Below are 17,466 nucleotides of genomic sequence, written 5' to 3' on the forward strand. Positions count from 1 at the left end.
GTAGCTAAACATGTAGCCCTCCAATATTTTTACACAGAAACTATTTAGCGACTAAGTTTGTTTCTGGCAGTAAAACGATAATAATAAGCTGTAAATGTATACGAGAAATGTATGGTACTTCTGGGATGTCTGCAGATAACATAGTTACCTAGCGTTGAATGTTTAGTTTTTTTGGGGGGGACAGGGGGGTCTGCTTCAAGTACATAATGTGAGTGAAACTGCCCCCTCTCCTTTTATCGCAAGTACTTAAACTATGAATGACATGTAAAACAATAAATACGAGCAACCAGGGTCATAAGGCATCCTTGCATTTTTTCTTCTCACCCGCGAGAGGAAGGGAAAAAATAGCTACAGTTTATCGTTCAAGACAATGTTTACTTCCTACGTTTAAATTAGTATGTTGGTGTCACATCAATGGAAAAAAAATGTCTGACTTAAAGTGAGGAATGAGGTTTGAAATTGTAAAAATGGATTCATTGTGGGAAAATACATCTCTTGTAAGCATGATTCATACTTTGATGCTAAATTAAATCACTGATATACCAATACAATAATACAATCATAATCCAGTACTACATATCCTGTAATATGTCATACTTATAGTTTCCAATATGTTTATTTACGTGTTGGAAACTATTATACACTTATAGTTTCCAACACAGTAGTGCCTCGCCCACCTGAGCTCATTGAAACATCTTAACTCCACTCCTCTCATCTCATCAGTACAGCACTAATATTAGTCCTTCGTCACAGATGATAAAGAATATATAACTGCGTAGTTATATGGTCGATGTGTGTAGACTGGGACTGTTTGTCTTCAATCTGCCGAACGTGAAATTGTCTGTTTGCGTGCCATTGTAACTGCACTTTTCATAGGGCAGCTACCTGCAGGGAGACTGACAGTAATTTCCGAAGACAGATGCCAAAGGTAAACAAACCCAGCTCACATTTCCAACAGGAGCCACACGCGGACCGCTTGTATGTTTGCGTGATTAACTGACGCAGTGCTGGGGGAAGCCTTAGGAACAGCCCTCGCTAGCTTAATGCTAACATACTTTCCTTGACATGCTCACGGTTTGCGTCAATGGTTGCAGTTTTAAAACAATTAAAGCAACGTGATATTTGACCTCAAATCGTTAAGCATTGGTTAAGCATGATTTTTATTTATTTTTTTAATGTGTGAGGGGGCGGTGGCATAAATTTCCAGACAAGATCATCCCATGAGCATCCTGCTGTATACGGCGACCATTAAAAATCTATATCAAACACGTCAGCCCGGGGTAACACTTACCAAAGTGTTACGGTGAATTGAATCATGAGCGAGTTCATGCACGGTTGCATCAGTTGTTTACCGCCGTCAATTTTCCGTCAGGCCTCGCATTGCTTGGTTGCATCATTGCCAATCGGTGTCGAATGGATGGCGGCTTGCCACGACACGTCGGCCACGCGGACCTTCCGCGCCTCACCAAACCTCACCACTCTAATCAAATGTTTTTTTTTAATGACTCATTTTTCACACACTTTCAGGAATAGGATCCTTAAAGTGTTGGACTTTATTTGTTGAGGTACAAGTTTAGGATACAGAAGCCTCAGTTTGATTTGCCAACTCATTGAATAGGTAAGTGGATTTTTTTTTCTTTACATTTGTAGCGGAATGTTGCTAAGTCCTTTAACTCATTTAGGTACATTTTGATTTGTAGCGGCAATTTGTTGTTTTTTTTTTCATGAAATAATTTTTTCTGTCAATCTACTGTATTTTCTGAATACTTCCTCTCATATCACTCAGTGGAAAATTTGACACTTTTTTTTCACACTCTTAATCGGGTGTCAATGACAACGATCACAAACAGTGATGAAACAGTGCGAGTCCAGTTATATTTTTATAACGAGCAGTCCGCCCTCGCATATTGCTACTGGTTTATTGGTTGATGATGCGTCAGACATGTATCGCAAACAAGTCACAAAGCGGCAGGTACCGAGGACTACTGTGAAAACTGCGACTGCACATGTTCACACGGTTTGACGTGAACTTTAAAGGGGAAGCTGACCGTTTGTCGGTGGAGCAACGAGCCACGGAAAAAGTCCCTCTCTTGCAACATTAATTAGTGGTAAGTTTATATATACACACACACACACACACAGCTACCAGTATCGACCATGCTGCTCTTAACCACGTAAGAGATTGCTATGATTGTATTTTTCTATGTTATTATTTTATATCGCATTCTGTACTGCGTACAGTACATTTATAAAGTTATTTTGTGTACAAATACTTCATGTTTTTTTTTTCTACTTCCCTCCAAATGTTGCTGTTGTAGATTGTGAATTTCTCAATTGTGAGACAAAAATGTTTTATTATTTTGGCTACTAATTTACTTTCTGAATGTTCTTTCAAGTTGCATTTATTGAGTTTTGGGCGTTGTATTAATACAAATCATTGACTCATCGAGCTTATTCATCGTGATGTCAATATACATCAAAGTAACTGTAATTATTATTTTTCATATATCATATATTTTTCATATTGGCTGATGATGCGTCAGACATGTATCGCGAACAAGTCGCAAAGTGGCAGGTACTGACAACTATTATGAAAACTGCGACTGCACATGTTCACACGGTTTGACGTGAACTTTAAAGAGGAAGCTGAGCGGTTGTCGGTGGAGCAACTAGGCGCGGAAGGGACCGCTCTCTTGCAACATTAATTGGAGGTAAGTTTATATACACACACACACACATGTAGCTACCAGTATCGACCATGCTGCTCTTAACTAGACCATGTAAGAGATTGCTATTTTATTTTTCTGTAATTTTATATTGCATTCTGTACTGCGTACAGTACATTTTTAAAAGTTATTTTGTGCATGCAAATACTTCATGTTGTTTTTTTTCTACTTCCCTCCAAATGTTGCGAATTTCTCAATTGTGAGACAAAAATGTTTTATTTTGGCTACTAATTTACTTTCTGAATGTTCTTTCAAGTTACATTTATAGTTGAGTTGAATAAATACAAATGATTGACTCATCGAGCTTATTCATCGTGATTTCAATATACATCAAAGTAACTGTAATTATTATTTTTCATATCATTGCCCAGCCCTACCCCTCGCCATGGATTTCCGCTTCCTCAACTCGTCGGAGCTGTTCATCTCTCAGCAGCCCGTTAACGCCTCACCGAGGGAGCAGACGGTATTCGAGGGCTGCCGCGATATGCCGGCTGTGCTCATCTGGTACCTGTGCCTGCAGTTCATCAACATGTTCGTGGGAATCCCTGCAAATATCATGGTCCTGTGGCTCATCCGCAAAAACAAGAGCGATTCATCCACGTCGGACATCTTCATCCTGCAACTAGCCATCCTGGATGTGCTTTTCTGTCTCGTGCCGCCGTTGGAACTGGCCAACATTGTGTTCCTCACCACCAGCAGCACCTGGTCCGTGCTGCGCTTCTTCTATGGGATGAAAGACGCATCGCCGCTCTTCCTCTCCTGCATTTGCCTGGACCGCTATGTGGCCGTGGTGCACCCTGTCACCTTCACCAAGCTCAAGGACCGCCACCACCGGGCCGGCCTGGCCGTACTGGTGTGGCTCCTCATTCTGGCTCATGCCGTCGCTAAGTGTGTGGGTCACATCGTCAACTTCGAGAAGGTCTTACATAACACTATTGAAGTGTGTGTGTGGGTGTGTGTGTGTGTGTATGTATATGTGTGAAATATTCTTTGTTGATCCCCAAGTGGGAAATTTGCTGAATTAATTTTTTTTTCTCAATTCACGTGGGCCCCATCGTCCATTCGGAGAAGGTCTTCACCGTCATGATCCTGGTCAGCTTTGCTTTCATGGTGTTCTGCAACATCGCCATCCTGTTAGTGCTGCGCAAGTCCGGGCCCGGCCGGGACGAAATGCACCCGGTGAAGAAGCGAGCCTCCAAGATGGTGCTCATAATCCTCGGCATCATCGTCTTCAACTATTTACCGCCGGTGGCGCTCTTCCCCTTTCAGCACTACTTCTCGCCCAAAGTCTTCCGCTGTTACATCCATTACATCGCCTTTGGACTGATGGACTTAAGTAGTAGCATCCAGCCCATGCTTTACTTGTCTAAGGAGAAAGTGGGATTTCTAGGCTGCTACCAGACCAATGCCACACCCTTCGAATCTACAGTAGCTTCTACAGTATAAACATAGCTGGGAGACAGCTGCCCGAAAAAAGTCTACAGTATGTTTTAGTGGATTTACTGCATATACAATTTGGTTAATTAAAAAATACCCCGTACAATAATTACAAAAAAGCAGAATGTTTTTTTCTCAATCTTGCCGAGAGGTACTAGTCAAAAGTCTATATAAGCGTGGGCCAAAAGTAGGTTGACTGTACACTTTTCAAATTAAGGAGGGCTGGTATCAAAGAGGGGAAAGAAGGAAGAATGATTGGAGTGAGAACGTATGCAAGGTATTTAGGAAGGATGGATCGAGAGAAACAATGTATGAAAGGCAGAAAAGAAGGTATGAAGGGTGACATGAAAGGAAAGAAGGAAGAATGATGAAAGGGAACAATGAGGAGAGGATGGCAGACCTGGACATTGATTCTAAACAGGAAGGATGATGATAGAGGCAGGGGAAGTATGAAAAGTAGGGAGAAAGGCTGAAAGCCAACAAAACCCTAACTCACACTTGAAATCGTTACTTTTGTTTGACAGTCCATTTTGAATGCTGATATGTCAAAGTGTATATTTCGTGTGACATTCCAGTTTTTGGAAAAACACGTTAAAATACAAATCCATTTCAAACATTGCACTGTACAAAAAAAGCAATGTAAGCAATTTTAATACTTTGAGTTTTGTGTAAAAATAAATTTTCATTTTGCTTCATGAAAATTCGGGCCGAAAATAATGAGTCAAGGTCGCGCCAAAGTGACGTAACATAGACCAGGCGGTTTCAGTTCGTCAGCTCTCGAGCCATTGAAGCTCCAGCGCACCCCCTAGAGGCTTCGACGGAGAACGACCAGACTGCTGCCACGTCGTAGATGCTAACATTTTTTATGGTGACACACACCACTATTAAAAAGCATGTTGAAATCGGTGTTCAGATAGAAAAATTGTGTTCCACAGTATCGCTCATGTACGTCGCCGTTCTCGACATTACAATGTAACCTCAGAAGCCGACGGCTAAGATCACTCCAAACGCAATAATGCCCACGTAAATGCTAGGTAATGCTAATATTTTTAATATTGATGCTAATCATGCTAATGATGCTGATGCTAAGGAATGAAGTATGGTCACTTTTGGAATGTGCCTATGTTATCACTTGTACCGCTACTGGTAAAGAAATTGTATTAATTACATAATGTCCCTAAATGTGATGTTAGTGATGTCAAAAATGAAGTCTATTATCGACCTTGAGGAAGTCTAACCCCAAACGAAATATCGAGAGTGGTCAAAAGGGTAGTTAAATAGCTGTCATACTAAAGGCGTGATATTGATGCGTGTTAAATTTAAAAACACCTGTCTAGACACAGTTAAACAAGCTCGTGTTGAACTAATTTATTATTATTACGATCACTGTGTACATGTTGCTGCCGAGGCATATCTATCCGTCTTTCTGTCTGTTTCATTGTTTGTTTGTTTATGTGTCTGTCGGTCCATCTCGCAGTCCAGCTATCTGTCTGCCGCCCCCCCCGGCCCCGCCAAAATAGTTGTTCAGCATAAAGTCTTAATATATTGCCAATAAGAAAAACTCAGAATTTTATTATGTTAAACTAATCTTTTTATTGTTCCGAAGAGAAGTAGTTGCTTGATTGTTTGTTTTATTGTATTTATGGTGCCAGTGGTAGGTTTGCACTTAAAAATATACCCAAAATATTTAGGGCTTCATTGATTTATCTTGCAAACACTCATGTAGGTGACTGGTAAGACTGTTCCATTGTCACTTTGAATCTGGACAGACGCCTTCTGGTTTTGCTACATCGTGAATACAACAAGTGTTGTTTGAAGGAATGAAGATGAACCACTCCCCTCACTTGACGCGTGTGCTCGCTTGTGTTCTTATAAATGGTGTGTGTGTGTGTGCGCATGCCTCCAGGCCCCGTGGGTGTATACTGAACCTCTCAGGTGTCTTTTCGCCCAAGTCATTTGCCAATCACAACCAACCGTTTCTTCCTCTTTGCAACTTTCACCCTCCTCCTCGCTCTTCTCTTTCCACCTCAACCCCCCACTTCTGGCAGCCATATCTGCAGCGACCAAACAAGAGATCTCATCTGGCTGCAAAGGAAACCCTAAGTGTGGGCCACGTGCGAGCGACATCACATGCTGACATGCTGCTCTGCGCATAGAGTGGCCGTGCAGCTAGTTTGTGGGTCCCAGCAGGTAATAGAGAAAAAAAACTTATTTTGTGTTCTTGCGCTGTGAAAGCATGTAAGAAGCCATGTCTGTTCGCCTTCTCTCCTCCCACTAGATGAAAAGCTCACAAGCCAGGTGATCATTTGATGCTGCTTTTATGGACCCGCCCGGTGGTAAGTCACACTTTATCCCCCCCCCCCCCCAAAAAAAAAATCTGCTTCATGAGATGTTTCCTGCCTATTGTTACACGAGTAATAATAATTAAGAATACAATAGAGACCACTTTCGTTGTGTCCGTTGTTCCTCTTTTGTTTTCCAAAATGCTGTCAGTGTGTTAAAATATTTGAACTTCTCCTTGAATGTATGTCAACCGTCATCCCAAGCTTCTATTGTGCTTAGAAACTTCCAGAGCTGGTCAGACTAGCTCTCATGAAGTGTTTTTGCAGGAAAAGACATTTAGTGTTCTTATTATTTGCAGTCGAGGCGTTTCTTATGTTTTATACCACAGGTGCGGCTAAATTACCGGTAGGTGGCCAGAAAATTAGAAACAGCTCTCAGTATGACACAGTGCAGTTCGACACCGCTGTCACGACTATAAAAACAAAACACCAAATTTAATTAACACCTCTGTGAAAGTGAGAAGAATCTTTGATATTCTTGTGTAACTTCACATGATCCCGCGTATAGTGGCTCATTTCAGAATGACAGAGGAGCGAGGTGGGAGGAGGTAGAAATATTTTGGAGAAATGAGATGACACTCTTAGCTATCCTCATTTCAAATGTATACAAATATGTATGTGTGTGTGTGTGTGTGTGTGTGTGTGTGTGTGTATATATATATATATATATATATATATATATTCATGTGTTTATTTTTCCTTCTGTAACTACATTTAAAGTGCACCTACTTCTCTTTTATCTGACTTTGGCATGGTGTAACAAAAAGCACTTGGTGCACCCTGACAGGAAGTGAGACATGAGCGCACACAGGAAACGCGGTCGAGGTTTCACCCGGATGACGGTTGTGCGACGTTTGGAGGCGCGTCATAAAGGGGAAGCTGCAGGAGGAATGAAATTGAACGGTGGCCGCCAGTCGGTTTTTGTGTTGACGTCCTCGTCAAGAGATGCCCTTGCTTTTGTGGCGACAACACACGTGGCGGCGACCGTACGAGCGCACACTGTGGCGATAAGACGTTTCAAAACAAATTGCAGACGGTTCCGTTGCCAACCCGCAACACGCGCCACCCCTTTGACTTTTTATCTCCACGGCTCGGACTGAGGTCAGATAATGCGTTGAAATCCAGAAAAATATCGAACTGATTTGAAACAGGAGCAGCATTTCACACTTGGTGTGTGGTTAGGTACTCCAAATACTATTTATATAAAAGCGATGATGTAAAATTTGCACAAAATTTAATATAGAAGACTTCTATTTTCAGGGGCTCCACAGTCATGACATCTGGTATTGAGGTGCAGTTTGGCAGTTGTTGTTGCACGTAAGGTGCAAGGAGATTTGTGTCCCAATGTCAAAATGGTTTTAGGCAAGATATGTTATCACAAATCTTTCATGTTCATGTCTGAAAGATAGGACGGGTAAGGATGCAAAGAGGCTTAGCTGAGGCAGTGAATCTAAGATCGGATCATCCTGGAAAAAAAAAATGGCAAGGTGGTATATTGTTTGCGTTTTTGACGGAAAAAATGGCATTGATGGAAAACCGAGGGATGGCTAAGTAATCAATCTGAAAGGCATTTTCAGGCTGGACATTTTGATGACATGTTTGAAACTCTTTGTTGAATAGAAGAATAAATATATGTGCAAACAAAAAAAGACTCGTAGTAATTTTAGATGTCTTAATTAAAAGGTAAAAATTTACAGACTGAATTGTAGGTCCAAATGTTACAAATTATTTTTTACTGTAAGTAAAAATAATTTGTATACAGTACTTCTTTTCATAAACTGGAGCATTGAAAAGAAACAACGCTCAAAAATGCTCTCAGGAGGAAAAAAAAAGAGTCTCTTTTAAGGCCGTGAAAATGGAGTTGAATTCCATCACATCTTCATTGATGTATTCTGCCGTGGTGTATAATCAAATTCTGCAACATCCAATTCGGAATACGAGTAACGTAAGCGCATTAGTTTCAATTTAGCTTGACTTGCGCTTCCCTCATTTACGCAACCTCTCTGCCAGTCACATGAGCGGCAACGATACACAGACCAATGTTTATTTCCTCATCAGCAACAATGTGAATAGACGTACTTGTGCGTTATGGACGCCCTCCTGCTGAGAGCTCCCTCATGCCTATTTTTATCACAATGAACCTTTTGAACCAAATTTTTGGTTTGATGCAACATCCAGCGTGTATCACATGTTCTCCTTCATCCGCAGATCTGTGAGTGACACACTACAGCCTAAAGAATAAACGACCTTGGTGGGGGCGGTGGGAGACGCCGATGGAGGAGGACCGCCTGGCCTCCCCGCACTTGGATTTGACTGATTTGGACCCCTGGCGTCCTCATGATCTTCAGCACTTGAACGGAGAGGCGAAGGATGAAATAGAGGAGACAATATGGCTGAGGCGACCCGTGAGCTGCAGCACTGTCGCATCTTGCGCACTTCCCTTCGCCACAGTGCAGTGGGAGATTCCTGACGGCGTGGCGCAGAGGCCATCTTCCAGAACCGGCCGCGAGTCTGGGGATGGTATTTCTTCATCGCCGCTCGGACCTTTTCATGGAAATGAAGCGGAGCGCAAAGAGGAACGAGATGGCACTGACTCATCAGTGAACTTGACGGGAAATGATTTCAAGGTAAGCGCTCGATGCTCTTTTGCTCCGTTACACAATATTTGGCGGAGTCAATTCCAATAACTGATTCATTGGCTCATTAAAAAAAATAAAAATTGCGGTCCCTTAACATTGCTTCAGATAGGAATAAAAAGCGGAACACGTGACCATTTGCAATTTCCTTTAAGCGATGTCATTTGTTTAAAAAAGAAACTACCCGGTATGTACTTTCAACACTTCATTTTAACGGCGCACACAAACGCACCAATATAAAATAAGAAAACCCGCACGGTCCGACTCCGACTCCACCTCTTGACAACACTCATCAGGCCACGCCCCTTAAATGCACACATCCAACAATTAGTATGTTTTGTGCAATGCACTGCTGTATTTACTGACTGATTTGGTCATAGACTCGCAGTTAAACATGCACACAAAAAAAAACACACAGACGCACACACAATATAGAAGTCAGAAAATATTTAGTGTTTTATTGAGTAATAATTTAATACAAAACTACAAGTTAGTTCTTGTTACCGTGGCCATACTTCAAGTTTGAAATGCCAAACTTTGCGCTCCCTCTAAGCTTTTCTCTCGGGTTGAGGTCTGGAGACTGACCAGGCCAGTCCTTGACCTCACAAAGCTTTTTCTTGAGACAATCCTTTCATTCTTACTGGAAGACTCACCCGCAAAGCAATCTACGGTCTTCTTGATTTGGCAACACATGTCATTTAAATAGTGATGGACAACGACATGCACGATACCGCTCTGACTGTAAAGCAAAGCATTATTATCCGGCTCTGTAGTTGTACAGTGAAGCGTCAATTAAGTAAAGCCATGTAAGAGAGATCGTTTGCATCACCCCCCCCCCTCAGTTGTTCCACGTTCATGATGCGGATGTGGAGGTAGTTTAGCGGTCGGGATGGATGTAGCGGAAAGAGCCCCGTTTTCGCCGCCTCTCATATTGCATCCGCGGTCACATGCTGTGCATGATCGATGACCCGTGTTGCAATTTTTAGCCATGTGATGCCGCAGCGGGACAGGAGCCGACGACACAACAAAGGGAACATTCACCGCATCGGCTCTTAGGCTCCAGTCATAACGGTACGCATCACGCAAAGGCTTATTTGCTTGCAAATAAAATTGAATCAGACTTGTTGGGTGGGACGTGAGGGAGTGATTTGCATCTTTTTTTTTTTCTTTCCCCCACAGCCGTCAGCTTTAAGTCTGACTTAGAGGAAGAGGAGGAAGACAGTGTCACGTCCGATGCGGTTAGTACCACTGCAGATTTACGCACTGAAGAACCACGGGAGGAGCAGGAGGAGGAGCTGAAGGTGTTGATGACGCAACGCGCCCATTCAGCGGGACCACAAACTTCATTTCAAGGTGCCAAGATGGCGGATGAAAGCCAAGTGGGGAGTGCAAGCAACGTGTCTCGTCTCGATGAATGCGTCTCCAACAACGTGTGAGTATATTTCATTGTATTTCTAGTCTGGCTGGGTGAGAAATAACCTGTTTTATTTTATTTTTGTTTTCATTTTTTTTTTCACTTGACAAGGCGACTATGGCAAAATATTTTTTTCACATAAGGATGGTCAAAAGTTTCCATTGTAGATCAATGAATGCTTTTGTGTTATGTAAACGAGCAACTGGTCTTTCTGATGTTTGGTGCCATTTTCTTCCTGTGAGTGCTATGAATATGAAAAATGCTTCAGATGAATTTTTCTTCTGTTGGTTACTGGAAATTAACGTCGCTTAAAAAAAATATTGGTGAGAAGAATCAAAAAGTTGAAAAATATAGCCGCCAAATTGTACATTTTCTGTGCTTTTTGTAAACTAGCTCCTGGTTATTTGCAGCCATGTTCTTACGTAGTTCCTTCAACCACCCCAAAAATCCAAATAACCTTGAAAATTGATGCTAATAATAATAATAATGATAATAATAAGAAGAATAGCACAGGCCAAATTTGTATCTTTTTTTTGTTATTTACAAATGACACCAATGCACTTTTTTGTGATAACAATTGTACTTTATCTGCGCTTTTTAGGGAGGCACCTGAACTGCCAAAGCAAACTGACAATAATGGACCATCCTTAGAGGTACTTGCTGAAGGAACCCCAAGTCAAAAAGTTCCAGCAGCTGATGGTTCAGAGGGAAAACCACAAACGTTCTCACAGGACAACAGGCTGCCCCCGAAACACTGTGACGACTCGGTCCATCTGGGACAGCCTCAACTTTCCGAAAAAACACACTCTTCAATCCAGTTTGTGGACTCTGCCGTCAAAGAGAGCGAAGTCGAGACCAAGGCATCACACCAGAACCAAGCCAAGGACGTCGCCTCTTTGCTACTCAAGGTTTCCTCTCGGGCCCTAAAGTCAAATGAGTCTCATGAGGTTGCAATCGCCCTCAACGGATCCGGGCCCGTACTTGTGACGAACGTCGAGCCAGGCAGAACCGCAGAGTCGGCAACACCTCACATGAATGGAGGCGATATGGACCGGGAGAAGGCGTTTCGTCTTGCTGAGCGACTCTTTAAGCTGGAGGGGATTCAACGCGTCGATGTGGTCAAGCACTTCGACAAAGAGTAAGAACATACACGTCACGTTCTCACAATGAACTTGTCAGTCGTGTAAAAGGTGTCATTACTTTCAAAGATATAGCACCAGGAAAAGATGATTCCTTCTGTAACACAAACTATATATATTTTAAAGTGGAACGATTTGAATGGATTCACTCGCAACTTATCAAGCAAAACGGATTTTTTTTTGTTACATCCTTACTAAAGGTATACAAAAAGACCAGTGTACAGTATTGAAAAGTGCAGTGTGCTAGAAATACCTTTAGATGGCAGTAGTCTCCAAGGTATGGGGTTGAGTCCGCCCATTTTTATCGCATCTCCGGGGCCAACCTTTTTGCCACTTGCTGAAAATGACATCGCAGCTGCTCAGGGCTCAGTTTGCAAAGATCCCCTGAGCAAAATCAGAAAATGGGTGAAGATTTTCAGTCAAAATTTTGGCAAAATGGACGCTCCTCAGATGGATAAAAATGAGTACCCTTTAACAAATATACTGTCCCGATTCAAACCACTGTAAGGTTTAATTTTGTGATTTCTTTTTTTTGTATGCCACCAGAGGCAGTATACTAAGCGTTGAACAACTGGTGTACAATATTTATATTAAGTAACGCGTTATTCATGAACCAAGTCATCCCTGTTGTTTCTCTGTAGCAATTCCTTCAGCCGTGCTGTTGGGGAGGAGTACCTCAGGTTCTTTGACTTCACCGGGCAAACTCTGGATCAAGCCCTGAGGTGAGCATTACGAATGCACAGCAAAGTTTCCCGAAGTCCCTGATGAATGTCTGTAGTTCCTCTTTGCATCTTCAGGTCTTTCCTCAAAGTGGTCATGCTGCTGGGAGAGACGCAGGAGCGCGAGCGGGTGCTCCAGCATTTCGCCGACCGTTTCCACCATTGCAACCCGGACTCTTTCTCCTCACCGGGTGGGCATGGATCTCACTTCCTTTTGACCCACCTCACCTTACAGACCCAACGCACACTCAAATGTCACGCCTTTCCACCTCGCGCAGGTGCTGTGCTTGCCATCACGTGCGCTCTGATGCTCCTCAACACGGACCTCCATGGACAGGTGGGCAACACGATTGAGCGGAACGGCCCGTGACTCAACCGTGACTCGTGTTTTAACAGAACGTAGGGAAAGCCATGTCCTCATCCAGATTCGTGTCCAACCTTGAGGGCATGAACGACGGACAAAACTTCAGCAAGGATCTGCTGAAAGTAAGAACTCACTTGAAATTTTTTTAGAGATGAAAAGTATTGTTCATGTTTTTTTTTTTTTTAATACACCTGACAGGGTCTTTACAACTCCATCAAGAGCGAGCCACTGCAATGGGCCGTGTGAGTCCTTGTTTATGAAAAAACGATGCCGAAAATGCTGCCTCAACCAAATAAATACTGTGTCACATCTTCAACCGACGACTCCCCAGTGATGAGCAGGAGCTGACCTCGGTGTGGATGGAGGAGGTGGACGCGCCGCTTCGCTCGAAGAGCAACCCCTTCCAGGACGTCCCTCACGACAAGACGGCCCCCGTTGTCAAGCAGGGCTTCATCCAGAGGAAGCTCCACGCCGATATTGACGGGAAGCGCAGTACGTCCACACACTAAAGTGCCCTACGAACCAACTTTGAGCCACACCGAAGTATTAACGTTGTGTTGTCAGCTCCTTGGGGGAAGAGGCGCTGGAAAACCTTCTATGGCGTGCTGAAGGGAATGGTCCTTTACTTACAGAAGGTTTGTAGCGTTCATCTGCTGCTTGTAATGGTGCATTATCTATCATGAAGGGCTCAAACGATTAATTGATAGACTCAAATAATTATCTCATTCACTCCCAAAGACGTTTTTAAACGTCTTTCAGACTTGGTCTAGAATTGGCTGGTACTGGATGAGTTAAGTTAACCATTTCAGGGACAGCGGTTACTACAGTGGACAGTTTATCATGTTATCATTTTGACATCGGGCGATGTCAGGATCACAGCCGGGGGGATCAGCAGAGCAACGAGGAGGTGGTTAGCGTCCATCACTCGCTGGCCGAGCCGGCGGCCGACTACACCAAGAAGCCGTACGTCTTCCGTTTGCAGACTGCCGACTGGAGAGTGTTCCTCTTTCAAGCGTCGTAAGTTTTTTGGCCGGAATTTAGGGGGCGGCGCGTCAGCGTTGCGGCGACCACCACTCTGCGTCACTCCTTTTCCCTTCACAGATCCAAAATGGAGATGACTTCGTGGATCAGCCGCATTAACTTGGTGTCGGCGCTTCACTCCTCCCCTCCGTTCCCCGCCGCCGTCGGCTCCCAGCGGAGGTTTTGTCGGCCCATCCTGCCTGCCTCGCAGTCCGCACACACTCTAGTATGTTTGGTACTATGCTCAGTCAAAGTGTGTTAATGTACCAACCGTGCGATTAATTGATGATATTGATTAATTTAATCCCATAAATTCATAAAGCTGCTTCTACATTTCACAATCAACAAGACTGCGAACAGAGTAGAGATTGATTCCAGGAGCTTTACGTAGCACATACGGGAATCACTTTCTCATTGTTTTCCGTGTCATTGGAAAGTAGCCAAATAGAAGGCACTCATGGAGTAAATCGCAATGAACATCGCCAAAGACGCGGTACATATTGATGCGTTGCAAACCCAGTCGATTATTGACATGATAGAAATTTTTGACCCGAGGTATGTGCTTACAATAAGAATAGAGCGTGACTCAAGAGGCACAGTCCTGCTGAAGCCTGTAGTGCGACGGTGAATCTTTAAAATTGCCTTTATTTTAGCTTTAGCCTAACCAACAAGATTATATACAGATTCATTATTTCTTGAGGAGCGAAAAAAAAATCGCAATTAGATTATTTCTCGCTGAGCCTTGTATAACAAGTACTCTTGCTGCGTCCTGTGCAGGAACGCCAGCTTCAGTCTCACGCCGGAATGCTGGAGTCCTTCCAGACGGACCTGTCGTACCTCCAACAGAACCCACCGGAGGGCAAGAAGGCTCGAGGCAAGGAAATGGAGGAGCACCGCACCAGGGCCGAGTACCTGCAGCACGAGGTAGCGGCAACGGGGGCCAGCATCTTGAGAACCACATGGCACTTCCGAACCATCAGTCAATTCTCATCCCGTCGCCCGCAGATATGTCGCTACGAGAGCTACACGCGAGTGCTGGAGGCCTGGAAGGGCATCGAGAAGACGGGCGACGGCGCTTTTATCGCTGCCGTCCTCAGCCTGTTCGACAAAGCCATGTGCGCATCCCCGGTGGCCGAGGAGGGGGAAGACGACGCGGACGTAGGCCGCCTGACAAAGTCCCAATCCAGCCCCTCCCTCGACATTGAAATGGCGCCGCAGAGTGCCGTCAGAATCAAACGCAACGTCTCCGAAAGATGGACTTACCGGAGAGTCGCGCCTCGGTTGAATAAGGACGCATGACGGCAAAATGGAAAGTTTAGTGACAATTGTCTATTCCTGGTACAAACCGAAACCCGGCCACTCGTATCCTTTTGTTTGTTTTTTTACCTCGTGCACTTTGACAAAAATTTACCTCAGGGATTCCCAAACGCAAACCTGATTCATATCTTTCGTAACCAAAAATGTGTGGACCTGATTGATTGACTTTGGATGCTTTGTAGAAATAGTTGAAATGGGCCTGCCTGGATCTCGACCACTAGGTGGTGCTGTTGTTCAAGTGGACGTTCGGAGTTTGTCATGATTGCACTTTTGTTTTCCCTCTTTATTTTCTGTGTTAAATAATTGTTGTTTTTATTATGGTTTTGTTCATATGAAGGGTCCATTTTAAAATGTTTTCAATCTGTCCAGTGCTGGAGATTTTTTCGTTTGTTTTTAAATATGCATTTTGGTACCAAACAAATAGTTTTTATTATCTCATGTCATAATATCTGCTTGAAAAGACTCACTTAAAATGTGTCAAAGACATACAACGAAGGACTGATTTTTTTTCCTCAATAATTTTTCACCTGAATTAAATTGTGTAATATCTTCAAAACTTGCCACCCTTTGTTCTGTGTGTATTTGCTTTCAGTGAAACAAGGCTAAACAAACTTCAACCTGACATTTGTTATGTGTACATTTGGAACTGCGCAGGTGTACCGAATGTTTTGTCCGGTGAGTGTGTTTCCATTGAATATGAGCGATACAAACAGCGGTGTAATTCGTGCGTTTCTCTTTTCTAAGGACGAGACACAGCGAGCTCCACCGTGCCAGGATAAGCGGCCGCCTCTCATCCTGCAGTACTTGGAGATCGAAGTATATTTTCATATGGTACTTATTGTAAAAATATTCAGAACTGCTAAACGAGAGCATTGCATTCCTGCTTTTGTGACTGAAAATGCCACTGTTATTTTTCCCTACAAGTACAGTAAGAGGTCAAGTACGAACTACTAGTGCGTTGTTCATCCGTAAATGCGTTAATGATTTATTTTGGGAGGGTAAAGTTGTTCTCGTCACGGAGTAGTCTTTGCTCTGTGCGTTTGTGTGTGCATACACAGGCCCATTTTGTTCCCTTTTCAAGCCGACATGTCGGGTTGCGGCTGACCTCAAGCGCTTAACAATAAGAACAGGATGTCTAGGATAAAGACCCCTTGCACTCCCCCCCTTTCCAAACTTCTAACACGCACACATTCCTCCCACTGGAATGTAATGCAACAATAGGAAACGCAATGAAGAGCAAAGACAATCCCATTCTTGTCCGAATGGGATCAAGGCACTGGACTCTGTATAAGCTTTTTAGCGAGACGTTTTTGGGTGGTGGCCATGACTGGACGGGCTGCGGGGGCTTCGTTAACGTAATCATGCTGGACTTTGCTGTCTGCTGAATTGTAGCCATCTCCATTCATTGACTGTCATAACAACCGCTCATTAAGATAAAGTCAGATTGTGCAGATGAAGATTGACTGATGGGCGACCTGAGTGACGGGGGCCTCGGGCCGTACTTGGTGATGTGGGGTGGGGGGAAGCTATGTTGAAAGGTGACGCCAACCACACACGACAAAACATTCCGTGAAGAGGAAGGTGGCCATTAGTGTCTTATTTGGATCATTCAACCTGAAATGTTTGCTAACGTGCGCCGCTCTCCAGTGCACCCGTCGGGCTCTGCTCTCGTAAGACCACCGCCAAGTCACGAGTGGCTGGAACAGCAGGGGCGGCCTTAGCTGCTGGGTTCACGAAACATCTTTCCCAAGGAATTGTCCCCTTTTTGTGTTGTTGTTGTACCATGTGAGCCTGTCCATCCGAGCTTTGTGAGCCTCTGTCAGGCCTGGTTGGGTAATTAAAAAGGCAAGCGCTCAAGTTGGGATCATTAGGACCTGTCTGGCGTGCTTTTTGCAACACAAAGAAAACTAGAATAACACTTAGTCGAGCGCAGACCTCCGCTAAGGTTGAGCTGTCAGCAAAAGTGAGGAAGAAGTTGCTTGTTTTGTTTGTCTGTCTGCACGTTAGCAGGGCCCTTCCTGGTTTACGTTGCATGACATAAGATGACTGGCATAAATTATTTTCCATTTGGGAGTGCAATTGGTTGCATTGAAAATGAAAATAGAATCTCTGGAACAAAAATTGTGAGTTGTCTTTTGTAATATTTGTGTTTTTGTCCATCTTTGTCTTAGTTTGACACTTTTCTGGTTTATGACAAAGACTGTACTGTTTTGATTTTAGAATTGTGGAGTGCGTGTGTGGGAGGGGTGGGAATGTTGGTGGTGACCGATCCATTGTGACTCAAATAGCAAAAACACAATTTAAATGCCATATTTTATTCACCCATTCATTAGCATCAATATAAATATATAC

The 17,466-nt window shown here is 43.6% G+C and overlaps 2 protein-coding genes across 5 annotated transcripts; both read left to right on the forward strand.

Annotated features, from left to right (window-relative positions):
- Window positions 1-1,526: 1,526 nt before the first annotated feature.
- Window positions 1,527-4,297, forward strand: LOC127591577 (proteinase-activated receptor 3). Of its 3 annotated transcripts, XM_052051807.1 has the most exons (4): window positions 1,781-1,972; window positions 2,576-2,711; window positions 3,098-3,645; window positions 3,798-4,297. In XM_052051807.1, exons 3-4 carry the CDS (start codon window positions 3,112-3,114, stop codon window positions 4,170-4,172), a joined length of 909 nt encoding a protein of 302 aa, XP_051907767.1. In that variant the 5' UTR covers window positions 1,781-1,972; window positions 2,576-2,711; window positions 3,098-3,111; the 3' UTR covers window positions 4,173-4,297. The 3 variants fall into 3 exon arrangements, with proteins under 3 accessions (XP_051907769.1, XP_051907767.1, XP_051907766.1); XM_052051809.1 differs by lacking the exons at window positions 1,781-1,972; window positions 2,576-2,711 and adding an exon at window positions 1,527-1,618; XM_052051806.1 differs by lacking the exons at window positions 1,781-1,972; window positions 2,576-2,711 and adding an exon at window positions 2,725-2,780.
- Window positions 4,298-4,958: 661 nt separating this feature from the next.
- LOC127591570 (PH and SEC7 domain-containing protein 2) lies at window positions 4,959-15,671 on the forward strand. Of its 2 annotated transcripts, XM_052051792.1 has the most exons (18): window positions 4,959-5,197; window positions 6,212-6,353; window positions 6,442-6,499; window positions 8,714-9,132; window positions 10,128-10,212; window positions 10,321-10,573; window positions 11,157-11,693; window positions 12,336-12,416; window positions 12,492-12,604; window positions 12,692-12,750; window positions 12,810-12,899; window positions 12,976-13,019; window positions 13,109-13,269; window positions 13,342-13,412; window positions 13,649-13,794; window positions 13,879-14,023; window positions 14,575-14,721; window positions 14,803-15,671. In XM_052051792.1, the coding sequence occupies exons 4-18, from the start codon at window positions 8,779-8,781 to the stop codon at window positions 15,094-15,096; spliced, it is 2,580 nt and encodes an 859-aa protein (XP_051907752.1). In that variant the 5' UTR covers window positions 4,959-5,197; window positions 6,212-6,353; window positions 6,442-6,499; window positions 8,714-8,778; the 3' UTR covers window positions 15,097-15,671. The 2 variants fall into 2 exon arrangements, with proteins under 2 accessions (XP_051907752.1, XP_051907753.1); XM_052051793.1 differs by lacking the exons at window positions 4,959-5,197; window positions 6,212-6,353; window positions 6,442-6,499 and having other exon boundaries at window positions 8,470-9,132.
- Window positions 15,672-17,466: the final 1,795 nt, after the last annotated feature.

Source organism: Hippocampus zosterae, chromosome 18, assembly GCF_025434085.1.
Source record: "Hippocampus zosterae strain Florida chromosome 18, ASM2543408v3, whole genome shotgun sequence".
Lineage (NCBI taxonomy): Eukaryota > Metazoa > Chordata > Actinopteri > Syngnathiformes > Syngnathidae > Hippocampus > Hippocampus zosterae.